General features: G+C 50.5%; 1 protein-coding gene across 4 annotated transcripts in view; it reads right to left on the reverse strand.

Annotated features, from left to right (window-relative positions):
- The window catches only part of SPATS2L (spermatogenesis associated serine rich 2 like), a 184,033-nt gene that overhangs the window by 21,928 nt on the left and 139,374 nt on the right, over nt 1-22,731 (reverse strand). For all 4 annotated transcript variants that reach the window (XM_075529428.1, XM_075529427.1, XM_075529430.1 and 1 more), the window contains exons 7-8: nt 21,782-21,988; nt 19,856-19,991 (exon numbers count right to left, since the gene is read on the reverse strand). In XM_075529428.1, coding sequence (XP_075385543.1) covers nt 19,856-19,991; nt 21,782-21,988 — 343 coding nt within the window. The remainder of the gene's footprint in view (nt 1-19,855; nt 19,992-21,781; nt 21,989-22,731) is intronic.

Raw genomic sequence — 22,731 nt, forward strand, 5'->3', positions numbered from 1 at the left:
CACCATGCATTTGTTAACTGTGTAAAATGCTGGGTTGAGTCCATAGTCGAATGCTCGTGTAATCAATTACAAGGCATAGTGAATGCTCTGCCAAGGTCACATCCAACTCCTAATGACCCGATGCTGGGTTTCTGAGGCTGTAAATCTTTATGGGAACAGAAAGCCTTACCTTTCTCCTGTGGGTTTGAACCACCGACCTTGTGACTAAGCAGTCCAAGAGCTCACCTGAAAACGCCATCCCAGGGCTCCTTGTAGCTATGACAGAGTCAGTTTATTTTTCCCAACTTTCAAAGAGACAGCCGTTCCATCTTTGTTCTGGAGAACACAGGCTAATGGATACGTTGTTCAGCTAGAACTTAGAGAAATGGGTTTCAGAAGCCCAGATGCAAAAATGCACAAAAGTGCTTCTTCTGCCTGAGGAAATACTTTGACTTTTTTTTATCCCTGCCAAATAAGGAGAAGGGAAGAGGAGAGAAGAGAAGGGGACACAAAGGCAGGGGAGCAGAAGGGCGATGGAGGGGGAAAGAGAAGAAGAGAGGGAGGGGTGGGAAGAGTTGAGTTAGCAAGACGGTTGCGAAGGTGCAGAGCCTGGGAGCAATCTCCAGGGATGGATAGGCCAAAGAACCTCCAAGAGCTGAGCTCAAAAGGTCCCCTTGGCAATTGAAAGTTGTGTGTTGTGTTGTATAAGATGTGAGTTCTGGGATACCCAGACCGTCCTCATTCCAGGATGTGTGGTATGAATGGTTTGAATGCGTGTGGACACACACACACACACACCCCACACCCCTGGAAATGGCCCGAGGGGCTGGATTTCACATCAGGGTCAAGCCAAGGCTCAACAGTTGTGAGGAGGCAACAGCCCAAAGGAGTAAACCTGGATTGGGCTCTGGACTTGGTGTTTAGTAAGACACCTTATTGGAAGCTTAAGCGCTTTAGTGCTAGGGGAGCCCAGCTGACTTCTGGGTTACATCATGATGGAGCTATGGGCCATGTGAAACCTGAAGGTTGCCCGGGCTCCATTGTCTTGACCAATAGCGTGAAGCAGGAACGATGCCACAGAGGGGCTAGAAATGGGAAGACAGACAACGCATTCATTTGTTCAACGTGGCCTGTCTGCCACGTGTCAAGCAATGGCTTGGGTGTTGGCTACATCACCATGGATCAGAACGACATAGATTCCTGCCGTTTTGTAGAATGAACGTTCATTTTGTGAGCGTTAAGAGGAAGAACAGGAGGACCTGCAGCGCACGTTGGAGAAACAGGAAAGAGCAGAGAAAGGGAAGGAAGTGGTGATAACAGGAAGAAATGAGGTCTCCTTCGTCACTCCTATCCACTAATCAACCAGGGGGCTCCTAAAAAGAGCCCCAGGTGGTGAGAACATGCTTGGCATGCAACCAAAGGAAGGGCATATAAACCACACAAGACTGGCATCTCTTCAGACTCATAGTGGGCAGGAGAGGAGCCACCCCAGGGAGGGGACCAGGAAGGTCGCACATAGTGAAGGGCCCCGAGGGGACGAGTCTCTGCTTATCTTCAATGTTTCCTCCCAGTCTCCCCCCACCCCCACCTCCAGTAAGCCACTAGACCCTGGTGCTGGGAATCCTGCCGCCTGTGTGCATGCTGGGTAGGGAGAAGGGTATGGGGGGGGTGGGCTTTGCTCATTTCTTTACCAGCTGCTGATCACAATAAAATTTTGATGATTAAATTTGTTAACATAATACTGTGCTCAGAGAGTTTACAAGATGGACGGCTGGGGTATAATACATATCCCCAGGTCTAACATATATTAAACAAAGCCAGATCTTCCTGTGATTGTTAGTTCAGACCTCCCGGGCTAGCAACAAGAGGGACGAGAGTTAACAATACATTGTTAATCTGCCTAATGCACACTTGAGGATGTCGAAGGAGGCTGTGGAGCTGGCATCAAACCATGTTTCCATTCCTCTGGGTATTTCAACAGAGGATCGCCCTCCAGGGTCACCATAATTCACGCACTGCTGTGTATGACTGCTCCCCAAACCCTTGTGCGTGAAGGCAAGCTACTGAATCTCTGCTGAGTCAGGGCTCTGCTCTGAACTGATGCTGAACCTGATGCGAACCAAGGTCAGATGCCAGCCTCAGCAGAGCCTGGGCTCTCCTGCAAGAACCCAATTATGCAGACCTGAAGTTCCTGGGGTTTTGTCCAAGGAGACAGGCTTGCTGGCGGGGATGGTAACTGGGCAGTGGAGGGGAGGATGAAGCACTGGCTGCCTTTCAGTTAGAGAAGCTGGGGATGAGCGAACTTGGCTGGGCCCACCGAACCAAACACTTTTACTTAGGACCTGCTAGTGGACTGTGAGATGGGAGTCACTGAGGAAACAGACGGGGTCAGGAGCCAAGTTCTCTGGAAGGAGTAGAGTGCACACGCTGGCTTCCAGGATGCATCTGTGCGGGCAGATCCCAGCCCTGAGGTGGCTCTAAACAGAGCTGAGGATAAGTAACACTTCTGAATGCTTTCTGTGTACTTAAGCACATTAGGGAGAGTTCAGCGCCTTATTGGAATGGCCTCATCTAAGCGTCACAATAAGGATCCGTGGTGGTGAAACGGTGAGCACGTGGCTCTAACTGAAAGGCTGATTTCTAACCGGAGAGTACGAACCCATCTGGTGGCCCCATGAGAGGAATCTCTGGCCACCTGCGCCCCTACAGGTTACAGCTTAGAGAACCTGAATGGGGTAGCTCTACTCTGCCCGGTGGGGTCATCCTGCTCTGGACTCAACTCAATGGAGCCCGACAACCAAACCAGCTTCACACCAGCCCAGGAGGCCTGGGCCCAATCCTCTTAGTCACGAGGCCCTGGCGCATGCACTTCCCTCTCTGCCTGGAAGACAGCACCCCTCCCCAACTTTGTCCCTTGGACAGCTGAAGAAGTCCGAGCCTTCGCCAAGTCTGATCTCCTGACTTTGGCACATTTCAGCTCAATGTTATGAACTTGGACTCTGGTGGGTAGCTCAACAACAAGAAAAAGTTCCTTGACAGTGGTGTTTGTGAAGGAAGCACACCAATGATGGCACTTCTTAGTCGGTACATGACAGTGTCTGCATATAAATCATGTTTATGCAGGACATTTACATAATCTTGGTCATTGGCAGAATCAAATTATTTGAGAAATCGCTTGTGAATAACATGGTAACTATATATTCACCAAACAAACAGGGTTTGGCTGAGAGCAGTGGTTCTCCACCTTTCTCATGCCGCGACCCTTTCATACAGTTCCTCATGTTGTGGGGACCCCCCAACCATAAAGTTATTTTCGTTGCTGCTTCATAACTGCCATTTTGCTACTGTGATGAATTGGATCCCACCCCCAAAGGGGTCGTGACCCACAGGTTGAGAACCGCTGGCTTAGAGTCAAACTAGGGAGTTGATTTTGGTGGCAAATACATTATTGTAATATGTGCTTCCCACCGTGGAGTCACCGACATTTCTAGGTTTTGCAAGTTTCTGCTTTTCAAGTGACCCTCAGTCTTTAACAAGAATTCTTCGAACCAGGTGTTGTCGAATAAATTCCGACTCCTCATGACAGACCCTATGTGTGCCACGTCCATCTGGGCTCCCTCCGTAGGGTTTCCCTCGGTGGATTTGGGGAAAGTAGATTATCCCTGGGCTTTTCCCCAAGGGGCCTCTGGGTGGAGTCAATCCTCCAAACTTTTGGTTAGTGGTCAAGTGCATTAACTAGTTGTGCCAACCAGGCCCAGAGAGAGAACCTTTCTCCAGGTTTTCCCCTGACTGTCCTCCCCACGGGGTGGGCAGAGCGACCTGGACGGCACCAGACTGGAGACGCCTCAAGCACCTTCTAGACAGAGTCCCATCGAACACATGCTGACCGACGTGTTTCAGACGGGCCTTTCATCATTCCAAAAAACTGCATCTTCTCGTTTTATCTAAATTGCCTGGATAGTAAACTTTTATCTTGTTGCCATCAAAAAGCTTTTATTACCCAAGCAATAAGGTGTAAGGAGGAGGAGATTACCGTGGCAAAGCCTTTATGGTTTGTTGTACAGTTAATCACACAGATGAAGTGTCATTTCATAAAAAAGTTTCCACTGTCTTGATTCCCTTCTGTAGAGGACTTGCACTAACAAGAATAAAAAGACTCTGAAAGGCACTTTCGTAGAAACAGGCTGATCAATTCCTTCTTCAGAGAAGACGCTTCCGGGAATTTGAAGACCAAAGCAGGAGTGATACATGAGGCGCCCCGCCGTGCGTGGTGGGCTTCATAGATCTATAAGCATTAAGATACAGACTTGCTGGTGGGTTCGGAGAATTAAAGCAGAATTTCAGAAGTGATTGAAATAAACAAATGAATAAATAAAGCTGTATCAACAGCCAGACTGACCCAGACTGCAAAGGTAAAACTGGAGCCTGGTCCATTGCTGGTACCTGGTTTCCTAGGGAGACGGTGGTGTGGGAAATTGCCTGAGGTTGTCCCATCAGCTAATTTTGCCTCAGGGACAATCTAGAGCAGCGGTTGGTGTGTGTGTGTGTGTGTGTGTGTGTGTGTGTGTGTAACGACCCTTTCACAGGGTTGCCCGATTCATAACAGTAGCAACATTGCAGTGATGAAGTAGCAATGAACATAATTTTACGGTTGGGGGGCACCACAACATGAGGAACTGTATGAAAGGGTCTCGGCATGAGGAAGGTTGAGAACCGCTGCTACAGAGGATACAGTCCTTCCGTTCTGAGCTTCCTTCAGCAAAGTGGAGGAAGCCACTGGGTGGGGGGTAGGGGGCATCAGGAGGGAATGAGGCCAGAAAGGGGCAGGCAGGACGAACAGACAAAAGACAACCTCACATCCCTCAATCCACTACTGAGAAAGAGGACGTACATTGGTTGGGAGAATGGATGACAACGGACATCCATCTCTAGCCCTCCGGTCCTGGTCTCTGCTGAGCATGCAAATGAGAGATGAGGCCCCAAACCGGGCTTCCCAGCAGCAAGCAAGTCTATTTCCTTCCGTAAGGAAACACACTCCCCCTCCCGAGGGTCCTCCTCTTTACTGCGTCAGGAAGTCAGGAACGTCAGCAGAGCTCCTGACCAGCTCCCAGGGTCTGGGCTTGCTCCGAGCGCTCTGTACCAGCCGCCACTGATGGAAGATGGACCAGGCTGCCTGTCCCGCCCACCTGCTTAGGCACCTGTGAGCCTTCTCTTAGGTGGAGGTGTGTGACTTTACACGAACACAACAGTGTATACTTCTAGTTCATCTCCCAGAGTCTTACCAGGAATTCTTGGGCGGGGGCACAAAACTAGTCAGGGGCTTCAGTTCATCCAGGTCTCAACTCTAGCAGCCGTCAGTAGATCTTCTGTCCTTGGCTTGACGGTTTCGAGTGCCCGTGACTTCTGGCCCCATGAGTGGCTCTGGAGGACCTGCAGCCCTAGCCCTGGCACAGGTCCCTGCAGGTGGTGCACGGGGATCGGCATGCTGCCAGGGCCTGGACCGCCTTCTCCGAGCTCCTTCCCTTTCCTTCTCTACCCTCCTGGACCCTGTAAGCTGGTTGCTGGGGTCGCCTCTGGCCCAGTTCCCATGACATCTTTCCTTCACAAATCTCTCTCCCACCCCACTCTTCCGCTTCCACTGCTGGAAGGTAACTATGGGCTCTTGATGTGGTCTTTCTCACCCCGCCCCCCACTGCTGGGATTCCTGGACCTATGACGCTCCACTCTACACCTCGAGGGGTGGGGCTAATACTTGATCCCACGGCTAGGGGAAGGTTAACACTGCAAAAGCAGTTCCCATGAAACACTCTTTTGCTAGGAATGGCTCGCTGCCCTTGGATATCATTTTCATCATGTGCTGGTGGGCTCAAGATTTTCATCTTGTTTGTTTACTGTTTCTCTGGACCTCGCTTCCCTGTCTGGCCTTTGTGGTTGTGAGGTGCCCCTGAGTGGGTTCCGACCCATAACCACCCTCTGCACGGGCAGAACGACACGCTGCCCAGGCCTGCACTCACCGGATCCCCGTGGGGACGCAGCCAGCTCTTTGCAGGCCTCCCGCTTTCCCAAGCAGGCTGTCCTTCGCCATGCCCTGGCCTCTCCTGACCACATGTCCACAGTATGTAAGACCCAGCCCCCCCATCCTTGCCCCTAAGGAGCCCTCTGGTGGTGCTGCTTCCAAGAGCGAGTCGTTGGAGGAGATTCTGGCGCGCCCCACTTTCTTCGCCAGGATTCCGTTGTACACTGGCCTCTGCACTCTGTCAGTTTGGTTTTAAGAGCTACATTCTACATTCCTTTTGGGGGGTGGGCTGGGGGGCAGCGTTCTTGTTATAGATAGAAAGAATAATGCAATTACGTTTGTTTGTTTTCTGAATGCATCACGGGGGGAACAAATGGAACTTCCTGGAGATGTCTTGAACACACTGACCCCAGCAGAAATGCCTGCAGCACACAGACGATGATGACTGCCGGGACGTAAGGCAGCAGGGCAAGTCCCGCTCGACACAGCACCAAAGCCTCCCGAGACAGCACGGGGCATCGGCCGTGGTGCTCCATTTGCCCACCAAGGGGAGTCCGTTTCCTTCTCATTCCCTTATCAGAGATCATTCAGTCCGTCCCCATCCCTCAGTCTGCACACTTGATGTTGGAGCCCGACAGGGATGGAAGCTGCCGTGAATGTGGACGGCGTCATACTAGACAGAAGGGCACTTCTGAAATGGGGCGTGTGGGATTTAGCATAAACACCAACACCGGCAAGCGCCTGGAGTTTCTCACACAGGCTCTCAAATCTGTGCCCAGGAGGGGAAAACAACAACAGAGGGATTTCTTTCACTTCTTGGAATTTAAGAAATAACACCTGAGCTGCAATGAGTTCTGTCATTTCTACAAATCCCACGGCCCCACATGCCCAGTGCAAGCCTCTATTCTAAGAATGCCTCCATTCGGATATTCACATGACTTTGCTTAACACTCTGCGCTTTTACCTTTGCTAAGTGCTGCTTCGCTGTGCTTTTCCACGGAGATCACTGCGGGGAAAGTAATACGGTCACTATTTTCCTTTCAGGAGTTATAAACACGGCACGATTTACTACCCACGGGCTTTTGTTTTGTTTCATTGTAATCTGTGCATGCCAATTGTCTGAGGGCACGAGGGAGCCCGCAGAGCAGCGGGGCTACCATCCTTCTCACGTGTTCGCTCCTGCCGCCTGCTTCCTAAAACACACTGGAAACGACGGCCAGCAGGATTAGAACAAGGTACTTTTCAGAATGAAATCAGGTAAAACGCTCTTTGCTTCCTGCTCAAAATACGAGCACTCTGAATATCCTTGTATTTCCTGTTTGTTTTTTGGGTGGGGAGGGCGAGAGGTGAGGAGGAGGAGTGGAGAGGTCTAAGCAGGACCCACCGAGTCATAACCACACGGGCCCACCTCCAAGCCCCGGGGCGCGCCTGGCCTCACCTGGCTCTGGCTCCTGGGGCTGCGAGTTCCTTGGCTCTCTAGTGAGCAGGTACGGAAGGACGGTGTCTTGGTTGGACCTCTAGTCTCCCGTCCCACCACTGGTCTTAGCAATCCCCTGCCCTGCACAGTGGCCTCTGAAGGGGGGTGGGCACGAATGAGTGGTTAAACTCTTTGGACCTTTCATTTAAAAGCCAATGTTTCGAACGCCAAATTGGCAATGGCACACACACATACATGTATGTCAGCGTGCTGTTTTGTGGTGGCTTGGGTGTTGCTGAGATGCTGGAGCGATGACGTCACGGGTACTTCACCCCAGCAGGGTCACCTCACGTGGCGGGGATTCCGCAGAACTTCCAGACTAAGCGCAGACTACAAGGAAGGAGCAGGCTATCCACTTCTGAGGAACTACATGGAACCCCCCTGGAGAGCAGCAGGACCCTGTTCAGGAAAGGGCGGTTAGATGAAGGCCCAGGGCAGAAGGCACGCAGAAAGCGGCTGAGCAAGAGCTGCCTTCTCCGAGTTGACCGCGATGACGTGCGCGGAGCGAGGCTCTGCCTGAAGTGTCGCTTGCTAGTCTGACGGCGAGGCCTCTGAGTCGTCAGCTGCTCCCAGCAGGAAGATGCGGCGGTCTCTTCCCATCGAGACGCAATGCCTCAGACACCCAATTGCTAGAGATTGGAATCGACTCGATGGCACTGGGTTCTTTTTCCCCATCTAGTAAACAGAAATGTGCCGAGTTGCCCTCTGTGACTGTGATGTCACCGGGCTCCTTTTAAAAATATTATTAGGTCTTGTAAGTTTATCCTAGTGTCAAAGGATAGATTCATCTTATTTTCCCCACTGAAAGAGGATTGTACTATAGATTACTGCCCCCACACCCCAAAATACACACACACCAATGAAACACATGCTATGCCCTATGGGAGGGTGTAGGGAGACAATTTCCTTAATTTCTGTTTCTCTTTCGACTCGCTGATGAAAACGCACTACTCCCTTTCAGAACAGGATAGCAGCCTGGCTGGTCGCCCTGCTTTGCTGAAAAAGATTCAGAAAACCTTTTCCGATATCAAGCTGAGTCAGAACCAACTTCCTGTCCTCCAGCTCTACCTGTGGGCCTACCAATCCCCAGGGGAGGCCGGCAGCAGCGGGAGGGGAGCGGCACGGCCAAGGATGGAGGTGATGCACACGTGTGGCTCAGCAGGCTGCGCACACGGTGCTACTGATGCTGCTTTCCCGGGGAACATGACAAGACCGAGAAGGCTAGCTCAGGACTTGCAGGACTTTGGACCGAGGGATTCATTCCGTCCTTGCCGTGGCCCTGGGGAGGCATCGAATGCAGAGCAAACCTCAGGAAGAAGGGAAATAGGCGCTGAGATCCCTTGCCCTCCGACGTGCCAGCTGCACCTATTCAGAAGGGCACCCCTCCACCACCACATGGCGATATACACACGGTGTCCCGGGATCTTGCCTTCGTCTCAAAGTCACCGCAACCTTGAGTTTCTCCACGGGCTATGGCGTTTGCCCTTCTCACACTAGCAGAATGAACCCCGAGCTGAGTTGGGGTGCAAGGGTGTCAGTGTATCAGCGAGGCCAGCAGCAAGAGCCTCCGCAGAGCTCTCTGGAGGCACAGCGGTGCTATCAGCCTCTTCCACTACTGTGTCCGCCTCCTTCACAGGGCTACACGCACCGCCATCCTGGGCACGCTGCAGGGACTGGCTGCCTCTCAGAGGTTGGGGGTGCAGGGCAAGGGCACGCTTCTCTCATTTTCTTTGTCTGCTGCTGTGTACAGGTCACAGGCAGGGGTCCACGTGCAAGAGCCATTGAGGGAGAAGGAAAGGGATTGGTCAGGAAAGCTGGTCGGCACCAGTTTTGATCAGTGACAAGCACATACGCAATTCCGGAGCACGTGGATAAAGAGACTTCTTAATGAATGCTCTTTAAAATGCCACAAAAAACACAAGCCTCTCGATTTCCTATTCATTAGCTAGTTCGCCGGTCACAGACAGCCATGGTTTAACATACCCCAGAGCTTTAAGCAGGAAACAATAATCTCTGTACAGTTCTTCAAGGATCACGCTGAGAGGGAAGCCGGCTCGCTTCAGCGCTCCTGCCGGTCAACCCATCGCTGACATCCCGGGGCGAAGGGCACAGGGACAAGTGTCATCCCGACCCTGTTCCGGACCACTGGGATTCGCCTGTGAATACTAGGACTGCCTATGACTTCGCCATTTGGCTTTTCTTTTTTTTTTTTTTCTTCTTTTACATTTTATTAGGGACTCAAACAACTCTTACCACAATCCATACATATACATACATCAATTGTATAAAGCACATCCATACATTCCCTGCCCCAATCATTCTCAAGGCATTTGCTCTCCACTTAAGCCCCTTGCATCAGGTCCTCTTTCCCCCCCCCTCCCTCCCCTTTCCCCCCTCCCTCATGTGCCCTTGGTAATTTATACATCATTATTTTGTCATATCTTGCCCTATCCGGAGTCTCCCTTCCCCCCTTCTCTGCTGTCCCTCTCCCAGGGAAGAGGTCACATGTGGATCCTTGTAATCAGTTCCCCCTTTCCAACCCACTCACCCTCCACTCTCCCAGCATCGTCCCTCACACCCTTGGTCCTGAAGGTATCATCCACCCTGGATTCCCTGTACCTCCAACCCTCATATGTACCAGTGTACAGCCTCTGTCCTATCCAGCCCTGCAAGGTAGAATTCGGATCATGGTAGTTGGGGGGAGGAAGCATCCAGGATCTGGGGGAAAGCTGTGTTCTTCATCGATACTACCTCACACCCTAATTAACCCATCTCCTCTCCTAAACCCCTCTATGAGGGGATCTCCATTGGCCGACACTTGGGCCTTGGGTCTCCACTCTGCACTTCCCCCTTTATTTAATATGATATATATATATACACATACATATATACATATACACATATACACATATATACACATACATACACACACTTATATCTTTTTTTTTTGCATGATGCCTTATATCTGGTCCCTTGGGCACCTCGTGATCGCACTGGCCGGTGTGCTTCTTCCATGTGGGCTTATTTGCTTCTGAGCTAGATGGCCGCTTGTTCACCTTCAAGCCTTTAAGACCCCAGACACTATCTCTTTTGATAGCCGGGCACCATCAGCTTTCTTCACCACATTTGCTTGTGCACCCATTTGTCTTCAGCGATCCTATCATGGAGGTGTGCAGTCAATGATATGATTTTTTGTTCTTTGATGCCTGGTAACTGATCCCTTTGGGACCACTCGATCACACAGGCTGGTGTGTTCTTCCATGTGGACTTTGTTGCTTCTGAGCTAGATGGCCGCTTGTTTATCTTCAAGCCTTTAAGACCCCAGTCACTATCTCTTTTGATAGCCGGGCACCATCAGCTTTCTTCACCACATTTACTTGTTCACCCACTTTGGCTCCAGCCGTTGTGTCGGGAGAGTGAGCATCATAGAGTTCCAATTTAATAAAAGAAGGTATTCATGCATTGAGGGAGTGTTTGAGTAGAGGCCCAAGGTCCTTCCGCCACCTTAATACTTGACCTATAAATATAGACACATAGATCTATTTCCCCATCCTCCTATATATATTTGCATGTACATGTCTTTGTCTAGACCTCCATGAATGCCCTTTGACTCCTAGCTCTTTCCTCCATCTCCCTTGACCTTCCTCCTGCCCTACTACCATGCTTCATCGCCACCTGGGCTAGAGTATACCTCTTCTCTAAGCAACCTTACCCTTGATCATTTCCCACCAGGCCTGCCACTCCCCCTTCTCTACCATTTGGAGTCCCATGTTTTTCCCTTGTCCCTGGGTTTGTTAACACCACTTCCTTACCCCCTCCTACCCCCCCACCCCATGTCCCCCCGGAACTGTCGGTCCTGTTGTTTTTCATCCAGATAGTTCATCCAGCCTGTCCTATTCAGACAGACCTGTGGAGTCACTAACATGCACGAAAACTAGACAGAGGAACACAAAGCAACAGTATACAACCAGACAACAAAACAACCAAAACAAACCACTGAAAAAGAACAGAACAAAACAGTTCACAAGAGAAAAGCTTGTAGTTAGTTCAGGGATCGTTTGCTGGCCCTTAGGAGCGTTTTCCAGTCCAGTCTGTTGGGGCACCACGCCCTGGCCCCAAAGTCCACTTTCAGCATTCCCTGGGGACCTTGCCACTCCATTCCCTTGCTGTTCCGCTGCACTCCCCCAGTGATTTGCCTCGGTGTGGTGGGATCAGGTCAGGTGCAATTCCCACACTGTGTCTCCGGTGCTGTCCCCTGTATCGCCCTTAGTCACTGAGGGGCATCATGTCTCATAGTAGGGCCAGCCATGTTGTTCTCTCTGTGGACTGGCTACTCTACTCAGGAACATCATCATCACGGCCTGGTGGGCCAGGCTGTGCTCCACTCTCTCCTCCTGCCCCTTCATCTGCTCCCGTGTGCTCTGATCAAATATGTCCATCTCCCATAGCTGCAGAGTCAATGTCCTTTGGAACAAATTCTTTTCGGGGGAGGGGCAAGAGCCATTTGGCTTTTCAACGGGAGCCTCTGCTTGCTAACCAAGATTCCATCGACACCCTCAGGCCAACAAGTTTGCTGGGTGTCATGGCATCGCTTCTTTGACACAGAGATTGTTTAAAAAACAAAACAAAACCCAAACTCACTGCTGACTCACAGCGACACTGAGGTAGTTCGAGGATATGTCCCACCTACGACCCAATTCCCCCATCCTCCTGTCGAGGTAGATCTAGCGCCACAATTCCAGTAATTTTAATGAAGGGAGGGTAATTAGCTGGCCAGCAAGTATTTGTTCCACTAACCCTGCATCGCGAGATAGGGAAGCAGGCTGTCTGTTTTCATTCAGCTTAAGACAGCAGGATGGGCAGATCTGAGCATGTCCCTGGCATTAGACTATTTGGGCGTGAGACGTGTGTGTCAGGGAACATCAAGTAATATTGCTGCTTGGCTGACGCCAAAGGAAAACAATAGCTCTCCAAAGAGATTCTGTATGGACCAGCGCGCGACTGTATTTATCTTTGCCTGCCTCGGATCTTCACCCTAATCCTGGTCCCCCCTGTGATCCTCGGTTTTATTGCAGCAGGAGAAAAAGACCAACGGTGCTGATGGGCTAATGAAAGTGGCTGCCGATCATTAGCTACAACCTGAGCTTCTTACATTTCCCATTCTCTTCTAAGGACTGAGTTGAATTCTATAATGAAAATAGACAACAAAAAAAGGAAAGCTCTAAGTTTTTGACACTTCAATATGATTGTTTCTCTCGGCTCAAGAGGGCAAAAATATAATCTGACCTTTAAAGTGTATTGCTGGAAGATTTCTGTTTTAGGCCGTGGGAAAAAATTATTTTCCAAATGTGCTGATATGAAATGCGACGGCATTATGCCATGTGGCTCAGGCATACAAATGATTGGAAATGAAGCCTCCGCTGGCCCCTGCGCTCAGCGGCAGTATTGGGTTTTGAGAGGGACGAGGTGGTGGGCAGAGACTTTGGGGCGTGGCATACAAGGGAGACTTCACCTTTCCTTCAAGGATGCCTTCTTCCATCCATTCGTGTTCCTCCGGCCTTCTTCTCTTCCCTGGGACCACAGACATGCGCAGTGGACCAATGTCACGGAGGCTGACCTGTGTGCACACGGAAGGATGTAGGCCAGCACCCCGGCCTCTGCTCAGATGTCAAGAGCACCTCCTTCTCCTCCCGGTGGCAACTGAAAGTGTGTGCAAACCTGCCAAAGGTCCTCCAGGTGACCCCACCGAGTGCAGCTGCTCTGCTGGCGTCTGGTGGCAGGTCGGTTCTGGCTCACAGCGGGCTTTTGCACATCAGAACACAGCACTGACAGGTGTTCCTGTTTGAGCCCACTCCTGTGGCTGCTGGGTCAATACTCTCGTTAAGGAATTCCTCTTTGTGCTGCCCCTCTGCTGTTGCCAGGCATCATGGCTTTCTCCGGGGGATGGTTTTCCTGACGACATGGCCACAGTATGTGCGGCCGAGTGATGCCATCTTTGTCTCTTAGGAGCAGTCTGGCCGCACTTCTCCCAACAGATTTGCTTGTTCTTTGGGAAGTCTGTGGTCACTCTGGTCTTCTTCACCAGTGCCATGATTCCAATGCATTGCTGCGGCTTCTTCGGTCTGTTGGTGGTGGTGGTATTGTTGGTGTTGTGTGTTCAGTGGGCGCTGACTCATGAGCCTGCGTACCGCAGAACCAAACCCTGCCTGGTGCAGTGTCGCCGCCGCCACAAGTGCTATGTCAGAGCCCACTGCTGCAGTCACCGTGCCAGTCCAGCTCCTTGACGAGCTTCCTCTTTATCGCCAACCCTCTACCAGCCTCGTGTCCTTTCCCAAGGAACCGTCTCTCCTGACAACAGGTCCAAATTCCGAGCGACAAAGTCCCACCGTCTCACTTCTAAGGAGCCTTCTGGCTGCACTCACGCCAAGAGTTAACTAGCCTCGTTAAATTCGGGGGACTTGGAGAGAAGGAAATATTAATTCGCCGGCATCATCTTTCAGCCAATGTGAACGAAGTCAAAGAAGAGAAGATGGGGGGCAGAAAAGCACTAAGAAAGCACACACACAAAGCGGCTTTTAGCATCATCTGGAAAGGCAGGCGACTCCCCCGTTATAAGTTTTAGAGGCTTTGGGAGTAAAGAAAACCAACAAATGAAGAGAGAATCTTGCTGTGTCTGATACACCCGAAGAAGAGAAGAAACGGTCTTATGTGGACTCAGACTGAAGCGGCTCCCAGGACGTTCGCTCCGGCAATTTGACACGATTTGAGCGTCTGAGAAGCAGCAGCAGGCTATCCGACTGGAGGGTCATCACCGAGGATGCTCTGGCCTGGGCCGCGCCAGGGCCAGTTTCCCATGGAGGCCATCCTTCTCAAGCTCTCGTCTCAGAAAGGGACCCCAGGTTAAAATGTCCCAGGGACAATAGCTCTTCTGTGTCTGGGGCCACCCTGATATCTGTGTGCGGTTTTGCGTGGCCACCAGCAGGACTTCAGTGCTGGCTTAGCGGCCCCCGTTGGTGTGAGATTCGAGGGAAGTTGGAAGAACGTATACCTGGCTCAAAATAGTCTTTTCTTCTGCCCGTGGTTCTCATTTCATTCGTTCCTCGAAAGAGCATTTGCTGACACGCTAACAGGCACCAGGTCATGTTGGGAGTGGGGGGGGGGGACATCCTCATCACACGGATGGGATATCAGCGACACAAGACAATATGGTCCATGGCTAAGCACCAAAGGAATGACCGGGGTCCACCATCACGAGGCCCCATCTTGGTGGTGGTGTCAGGGTGGGACAGCTCCCGGCCCTTAAGGGGAAGCAGGGACTTCACTTTGTCTTTGCTGGGAGGGCAGAAACTGCAAGGTGGGGGGAAAGCAGCAGGGGAAAGAGAGTGGACAGGGGATGGAATGAGGGAGAGGAAGGCCCTCCCCTTTTCAAATTCTGCTTGGGCCAGGGCAGTCATTGCTTTAGGGAGTCAACCTCTCTCCCGGAGATGTGGCTCCTTTGTGTCATTCCAACCAAACTCACTGACATCTACGGATAGCGTGTGGATTCTGACTCCATCACCCCTAACGGGCAGGCTAGAACTGCCCCTGTGGGCTTCCAAGATTGTAACTCTTTACAGGAGTAGAAAGTGGCTGGTGGTTTCAAACTGCGGACCTTGTGGTTAGCAGTCCAAGGCAGAACCGCTACACCACCAAGGCTCCATGGTGCAAACAATTTCCTTTTCCTATTTGAAAGAAAGACTCCTCAAACTGCCTGCTAGCTCCACGTTTCCTACAACCTTGGTTCCCCCAGGCCCTGCCCTGCATCCACCCGCCACTGGCTTCTTACTGTCTTCCCTTAGCTCTAAGACTCCTTTTAATTAGCTGCCACATGGACAACAGCACCTGAACAGAGCGTGGGAAGACTGTCTGCCCCAGCACATGGAGCACATGGTGGGATGGCTAATTCTTTCTGTGCTTTCTGGGGAGGACATGTTTTACTGCTCATTTATGCCTTCACGACCGACTTGGACACACACACGGGTTTGAGATGAGGCGCTGGCCTGGTGTGCACACAAAGCAACTGCATCCAGCAGCTCTGATGCCCGAGGCCGAATGTTTTCCAGTTGTGCTGGGGCCAGTCATGTAGAGAAGGAGCCAGCTGTTTCCTGTTACTTCCCCATGTGCCTTTTCACGTAGATGCTCATGTTGCAAAGTTTATTTTCTGTTAAGATGGATTGTGAGAGTATTATATATCATCTCGGTCTTCCTCCCCAATCCCATATTCTTTCTGGGAGAATCAGAATGCTTTTTCTTATGGTCATTTAGGCTGCTGTCACCATGTTCTGGTTAAACGCCAGTTTTCATTTTATTTTTCAGCTACTTAATGGCTCCCTTCAATAACTGCGCTGGACAAAGCATTCTTCACAGCCTGATCAGGAAGGACATGCATGTCGTTCATGTCGCCCTGATGTCTGTGAGTCACTTGGGATAGAGCCGGCACAAAAAATGGCATTTTTCTCCCATGAACCAAGTACTGTATATACTTGAGTGTAAGCCGATCCGAATATCCATGAGGCACCTAATTTTACCACAAAACCCGCATTAAAAAAGGCGCTGACACCAACATGTGTGATCATGAAGGGCCTAGGGGACCAGGCTTCAAGCAACAAAGGCAGGGGAAAAATCATATCGTAAATGAGGGGAGTGTGTGATGGGGACCCAATGCCCATCTGTAGACAACTGGACATCGCTTGCAGAGCGGTAGTGGGGAGGAGATGAGTCACTCAGGGTTCAGTGTAGCAACAATGAAACTCACAGCCTTCCTCGAGTTCTTGAACGCTTCCTCCACTCAACTATCATGATCCCAATTCTACCTTGTGAACCTGGTTAGACCAGAGAATGCACAGCGGTACAGTTGGGATCTGGAAACACAGGGAATCTAGGACAGTTGAACCCCTCAGGACCAACGGTGAGTGTGGCGATACTGGGAGGGAAGGGGGCGTTGAAAGGGGTAATAGATCTCGGGGATCTACATATAACCTCCTCTCTGGGGGATGGGCAACAGGAAAGTGGGTGAAGGGAGACGCCAGGCAGTGTAAGATACGATAAAATAATAATTTATAAATTATTAAGGGTTCATGAGGGAGGGGGAGCGGGGTGGGAGGGGGAGAGGAAAATGAAAATGAGCTGATTCCAGGAACCCAAGCAGAAGGCAAATTTTGAGAATGATGAGGGAAACGAATGTATAAGGATGCTCTACTCAATTGATGTATGTATGGATTGGGATAAGAGTTGTATGAGCCCCAATAAAATGATTTTTTTAAAAGGTGCTGAAAAACGGCTTATACACAAGTATACACAGTAGTATTTCTCATGGAATGTGCCCAGGAGGCTTCACCTCAAGCTAGCACTTAGGCAGCACAGCAAACATTTAGAATTGCTTACCCGAGGTTTCTATTTCTTTCTAAGTTACATACAATGCCCGCTCAGAACTCTGATTCGGAGAGAACACAAAACGGTCCAAAGTAGGGAGATGAGATGAGCTAGAACCCAAACACAGCTGTCCCCTTGTCCTGAACCACACGACGAAACACCCGTCTCGGAGCCAGCTCGCTCTGGATGCTCCGGAGGGCTGGCCGTGTCTCACAGCCTCCGGACTGGAGATGCCTTCCAAGGGGATCCAGAGTCACAATGGCATTAAGCGGGCGGGATGGCACTCAGGGTTCTCCCACCAGCAACAGGGAAGTTTCCATCTTTAAAAACTTGTAAGGTGCCTGGTATTTTCAAGAATACCACAACTCCCCAAATTCACCATTCTCCTCCACCCATAAAACAGAAGTGAGACTTCATTCACGCGCGTCCCCACGCTGGCTGGGCTGCAGCCTTAAGCAGAGCACCTGCAGACTCTCCCCTTGGCCACAATGTATGCAAATGGATGACAGATAGTACTTTGGGTGGGGTTTTAGGCTACCACTTTGCAATGATTATGTCAGAGGGTAAATCAGAACACAAGTGCTCTCCTAGCCACAGCACGGCGAAAGGGGCTGCCCTCCATCACCCTTCTTCGCTTTGCAGGACAAGCTGCTCTCTGCCACGCAGATGACTTTTAAACACAGCCCTGCAGGACTTGGTCCGAAGTGGCCCTCCCCCTGGGTTACAACACGATGTGATTTGCAGGCAGAGCCAAAAAGCCTTGGCTTCCTTCAGTGCTTCCAGCTCTTGATAACGCAAGACACACTCAAAGAATCAGCTACACATTTCAAGAAGTCTCAAGACCCATGTGATGCTCACTTGACTAAGGAAAAAAAGACATTCTCAGAGCAGCTGGGGGAGAGGAAGGCAACTTGAGGTCATCGCTACACTTGGTCCATCCGTGTGTGAGTCACCGGGCTGGACGGTATCATGCGGGGACCTCAGGGGAGGAGTTCATGCTATGAAGCCACACGAAAGGACAGGGAGGGGAAGGCCTTCCCTGGCAGTGAGCCACTGCTTTAGACAGGGGCTGGAACACTACAACTGGAATTGCTGAAGTTGGCTCCTTGCTTTGGTTGTTGCTCTATTGCCGCTTTGGAGCAACAACAGAGACGGGAAGCTGCATGGACAGGGAGTGGGCCACAAAGCTTGGGGAGCTCGGCGAGCTGTCCATTTACATGCAGTCCTGCTGCCCCAGCTCGAAAGTACAAGGCTGTGAGGCTGCTGTGTGTATAAGTAGCAGGGCAATTAATTAAGGACAGATTAGAGAAGTCATCGAACTAACTGTTTTCAGAAAGAACACCCACAATGCTAACACCTTTCATTGGTATAACATGTTTACCTTTGTGCGACGGATTGAATTTCCCAAAATGATACAGGGAAGTCCTAACATCCGTACCTGGGATTGTGACCCTGTTTAGGAAGAGAGTGTCTAGTGGGTCCTAACCCTAATTTCTTCTGAGTGGTTCTTTATAAAAAGAGAAACGACACTGTGAAAGGCTGCCTTTGCAAAGAATCAGTCTTAGAAATGTTCTCTCTCTACAGGGGTGCTATGAGCAGACATTCACACAGCGGCAGTGGCTTTAGGCTTAATTCTTATATTTACACAACTCCATAATCAGTTTCAAGACTTATTGGTGTGTATGCAAGGGCTCTGAATAGGAAAAGTAAACAGAAGAGGCGGTCAAATTTAAGAGGCATGGGAAGTGAATGAACCACAGGGAGCATATAGCATGTTCCCGGTACCTGTGAACCGCAGACAGGTGTGCTCTCTGTCTACAGCGTCTTCCTCTCATTCGCCATCGCACCCTGATCTTCCTCTAGGGGACCAGGGCTCTCTCGGCTCTGCACATCTCTGACCAGGGTTCAAATGATACTCGCCTCACTCCTAACTCTATGGTCAGCAAAGCACTCCCAAAGCCAATGGGAATTAGCCCATGGAGTTTGATTTAACCAAGTCCTCTTCCAGTTCTGAGGGACTAGGAGTATGTAGGCCTGGAGCTGCCGAGAGGCATCTTTGCTGCCACATGGAGAAATGGGGGGGGGGGAGGGCTAAGAATGCCATCGGGAGCCCTGGTGGCACAGCAGTTACACACTGGGCTGCTCCCCAAGCCGCTCTGCAGGGGAGAGCTGGGGCTTTCTACTCCTGTCGAGTCACAGCCTCATCTCCTACAGGGTTGCTATCGGTCGGCACCCACTCAACGGCAGTGAGTTGAGAAGAATGAAGTCAAGAATAAAATGAAATAGCAGACTCGGGGAGGGGGGGACACTGAGAAGGGAGGAGAGGTAGGGACCAGGAGAGAAAGAGAGCTAGACAGATGGAGAGGAAATGAGTCCTAATGACATAATCTGGGTTTCATTTGCCTGAAGGAATCGTCTATTGGGATTTTCATTTACACCAGTTTAGCAGAGATTTCGTTCCGACTGTGGACCTGTGCAAACCTATGGGACTCAAAGGCATGTCTTCCATCCGAATCAGTGGCAGGGCAGGGTGGGACCAACCACGGCAGGGGACGTCTGTGAGCTCCAACCAAGAATGGGCTTCTAATGCTGCACCCTTTGTAAGACACTTCCGCGTCTGGTTAAGGCCGGTTTTAATTTATAATGAAACTGCTGAAAAGATTTGGTTTTCTCGGCAGCATTCATGGTGCTAACCGTCCAGGAATTTGTAATGAAGGCCACTGGGTGAGGCTTTGTTCTACATCACTCATGTAACGTTGGGGCTAATTTCAAACGCCAGTGAGGGACGCAGACCAGAGCTCCTTTCAAAGGCCTTCTTCTTTTGCACTCCCAGCGATTCCACCTTTGGACTGGAGGCCTTACAAAGAGTCCACGGCGCAGCTGTCCAGTGACAGACGTCTGTGTGTTAAATAAACAGTGTGGCCCATCTGATGGGCTTCCCTATAGGAACAGCGCGGGAGCCCCACACTCACCAGTTGTGTAACTCAGCGAAGGCCGCTTTGATCTTCTTCACCGAAGTGTCTACTTCTTCTTTGATCATGACGCGGTATCTGGTCAGAGAGACAGTGCAGCGCTGCAAATCCTTCACGGATTTCTCAATATTGGGACCTAGAATGAATGCCGGACCAAAAAAAAAAAAAAAAGGTTAAAATTCAGTACTTTCCCTTTTTACTTGTGAAAGAAATAAAACAAAGCAACTGATTCGGCAAAAAACGGATTTTGTGTTTTGCCTTTCAATGGGGGTGGGGAGGTGGAGAGAGGATATTCATTACACAAAGATTTTTTTACCCGAGGCAGTGTGTGTGTATGTGTGTGTGTGTGTGTGTGTCTGTCTGTCCTTTCTCTGTCACTGCTGGGCTTCCCCAGTGGCCCTTTCTGGCTTGGCAGTTGGAGGCACACTTGTGGTATACTGGTTATGCAATGGGCTGCTAACCCCAAGGTCACCAGTTTGAAACCACCAGCCACTCCATGGGAGAAAGACTAGGCTTTCTACTCCTATGAAGGAATTACAGTCTCGGAAACCCACTGGAGCAATTCGACCCTGTTCTATAGGGTCACTATGAGTTGGCTCCGACCCAAGGACAGGGATTTTTTTGGATCGTTTGCTCTCCACCAAGAGGCTCTGAGTGTGGCCTTCTGTCATCAATGGCCGCTTCCTAGAAGCCGATGTGCTGCAGACTCTGTGCCCACCTCTCTGCGTGGCTAAAAAGCCCCAGAGCTTTGGGAAGAGGGCGATGACCCAGAGGACGAGGGAGGTACAAAGGAGCATGAGTGCCAGCTATGTGGGCTCTGGGCCCATCAGCCCTGAGCCAAGCCTGTATTTATAGCTGCAGCAATTAAGGCGGCTCTGTGGGCGCCAACCTTGCCTGATTTCCTGAAACTGTCGCCAGGGTTTCAGATCATGCCAAGCAAACAGACAGATTGTACTGAGCCCAACAAGGCCATGTTTCTTGAAGATATGAACAAGTCCGCCCTCGAGAGAAGGGAGAAAGTATATCTAACCATAGCCCCGAAATCAGAGACAATGGCGGCGGACTGGGGAGACTGGTGTTTAACATTCTGGAAATCAGAATGGAAGTAATTCAGCTCCTTTCATTTCTAATACCAGTTATGTACAAGGGATCCCAAGGGCCAGACAATAACAAAAACAGAATGTGTTCAATAGAAAACCCTCTTTCGTCCTTCAGCTTGTTGATGTCTGAATGCTGGAACACACTGCAGAGTTTACACAGGGAAGGCCGCATCTGATGGGTGTACGCCCACCTCTGGGATCCTCTTTATGCAATGCAAGGTGGACTTGGCTCCTTCTGTGCTCATGATTCTAAAAGCACTCCTCTATTAACATCCTCTTTATAAGAGCTTACGGTAGGAGGTACTAGTGGGGCAAGTGCACCCATGCCTACAAAGAGAAGACCAACCGTGGAAGGCCAGGGAAAAAGATCGTAACCACCAGCAAACCCAGCTGACTCATGGGGACTCTATGTGTGCCAGTGTAGGACGTGGACTGTCGAGTCTTCAATTGCTGGTTTTTCAGAAGTGGATCACCAGGTCTCTCTTTCAAGGCACCTGTGGGTGACCTCAACCCTTCAACCATGCAGTTAGCAGCCGAACTCACTGACCATTTGCACCACCCGGGGATGCCACAAGGCGGGGCGGACTCCCTGGGCATCTGCGGTACAGGAAATGGGCTCCACTTAAATCACCGAGTCAGCTGGTGGAAGGGGGTGAGGTGCCACACTTCCCTTACAATCCACCAGCGTGGGTCACGGGAGCAAAGGCAGGTGCACCTGCATCTCTCCTCACCGACAGCACCTTTGGGAACATTCTCTCACTGACGGGGTCACTTTTCCGGGTGTGCAAGTTACGCCCAACCACTCGTGCAAAAGAAATCACTTTACCTCTTTTCTTTGCCAGCTCCTCTGGCTTTATTTCCAGATGAGCTGCAGGGCCGTTGGACTTAACAGGAGATGTTTTGGCCTTGGACTTGCTTGGGTTACAAGGTTGCTCAGCTGACCACTGGAGGCCATCTGGCCTCTCTGGGGTGCCATGTCTAGGTTTGGGGTTGTCATCTACCGGTAGTTTCTGTTGCAGTGGTCTGTTGCCTTCTGTAAGAAAACACCACATAACGACTGAGAAGTGAAAAACTAGAAACACGGAGACATGTACTTCGGACCTTTATAGCAAACAGTAAAGAAACTGTTTTATAAGACTCTCCAGAAGGTTTAGAGAATGTACCAGAAAGAGCCGTGCATGTGAACTAGGAAGACTTGAGGTGTGGTTTGGCTCTGGTAATAGCTTACAGATGTTACCTGGGCCCCGGGTAAGTCACTTAGCCTCTCTGAACCTGCCTTTTCTCACCAACCACTCCCCAGGAGGCTATGAAGATGCTTTCGTGAGACGAGCAGACTCCCCGGCCCTTCTGTCCCAGTGAAAGCACAGGCATCTTTAAGTAAGACTTATTATTGAAGCTATAAAAATGCAGACCTCCTATCGCCAATGGCTGCATTAATGTCTTAGGATATTTTATTCTGAATTAATAAAGGTGGCAGAGTGATGGGAGATCGGGCAGGAATGAAGTGACAATAGGTCCCATCGTCACTTTATCAGATTTATGAAGGGCTTAAATCAGGAAACATCCACATACTATCTCAAGTAGTTTTAACATCCAGCGCGTCAGATTCTCTCTGGAGCTTTAATAGATGTGGCAATAAATCAGCAGCACGCTATGTTTGGCATCTTTTAAAGGTAAGTTCCTATTTAGTTATTGCTGCAGTGGATTAAATGGCACCTTAGTGGCCTGAGAGAAAGAATGTATCAGCCTGACATCTTACTACCAGAGAGAGCTTTG

The sequence above is a fragment of the Tenrec ecaudatus genome, chromosome 13 (assembly GCF_050624435.1).
Source record: "Tenrec ecaudatus isolate mTenEca1 chromosome 13, mTenEca1.hap1, whole genome shotgun sequence".
Classification (NCBI taxonomy): domain Eukaryota; kingdom Metazoa; phylum Chordata; class Mammalia; order Afrosoricida; family Tenrecidae; genus Tenrec; species Tenrec ecaudatus.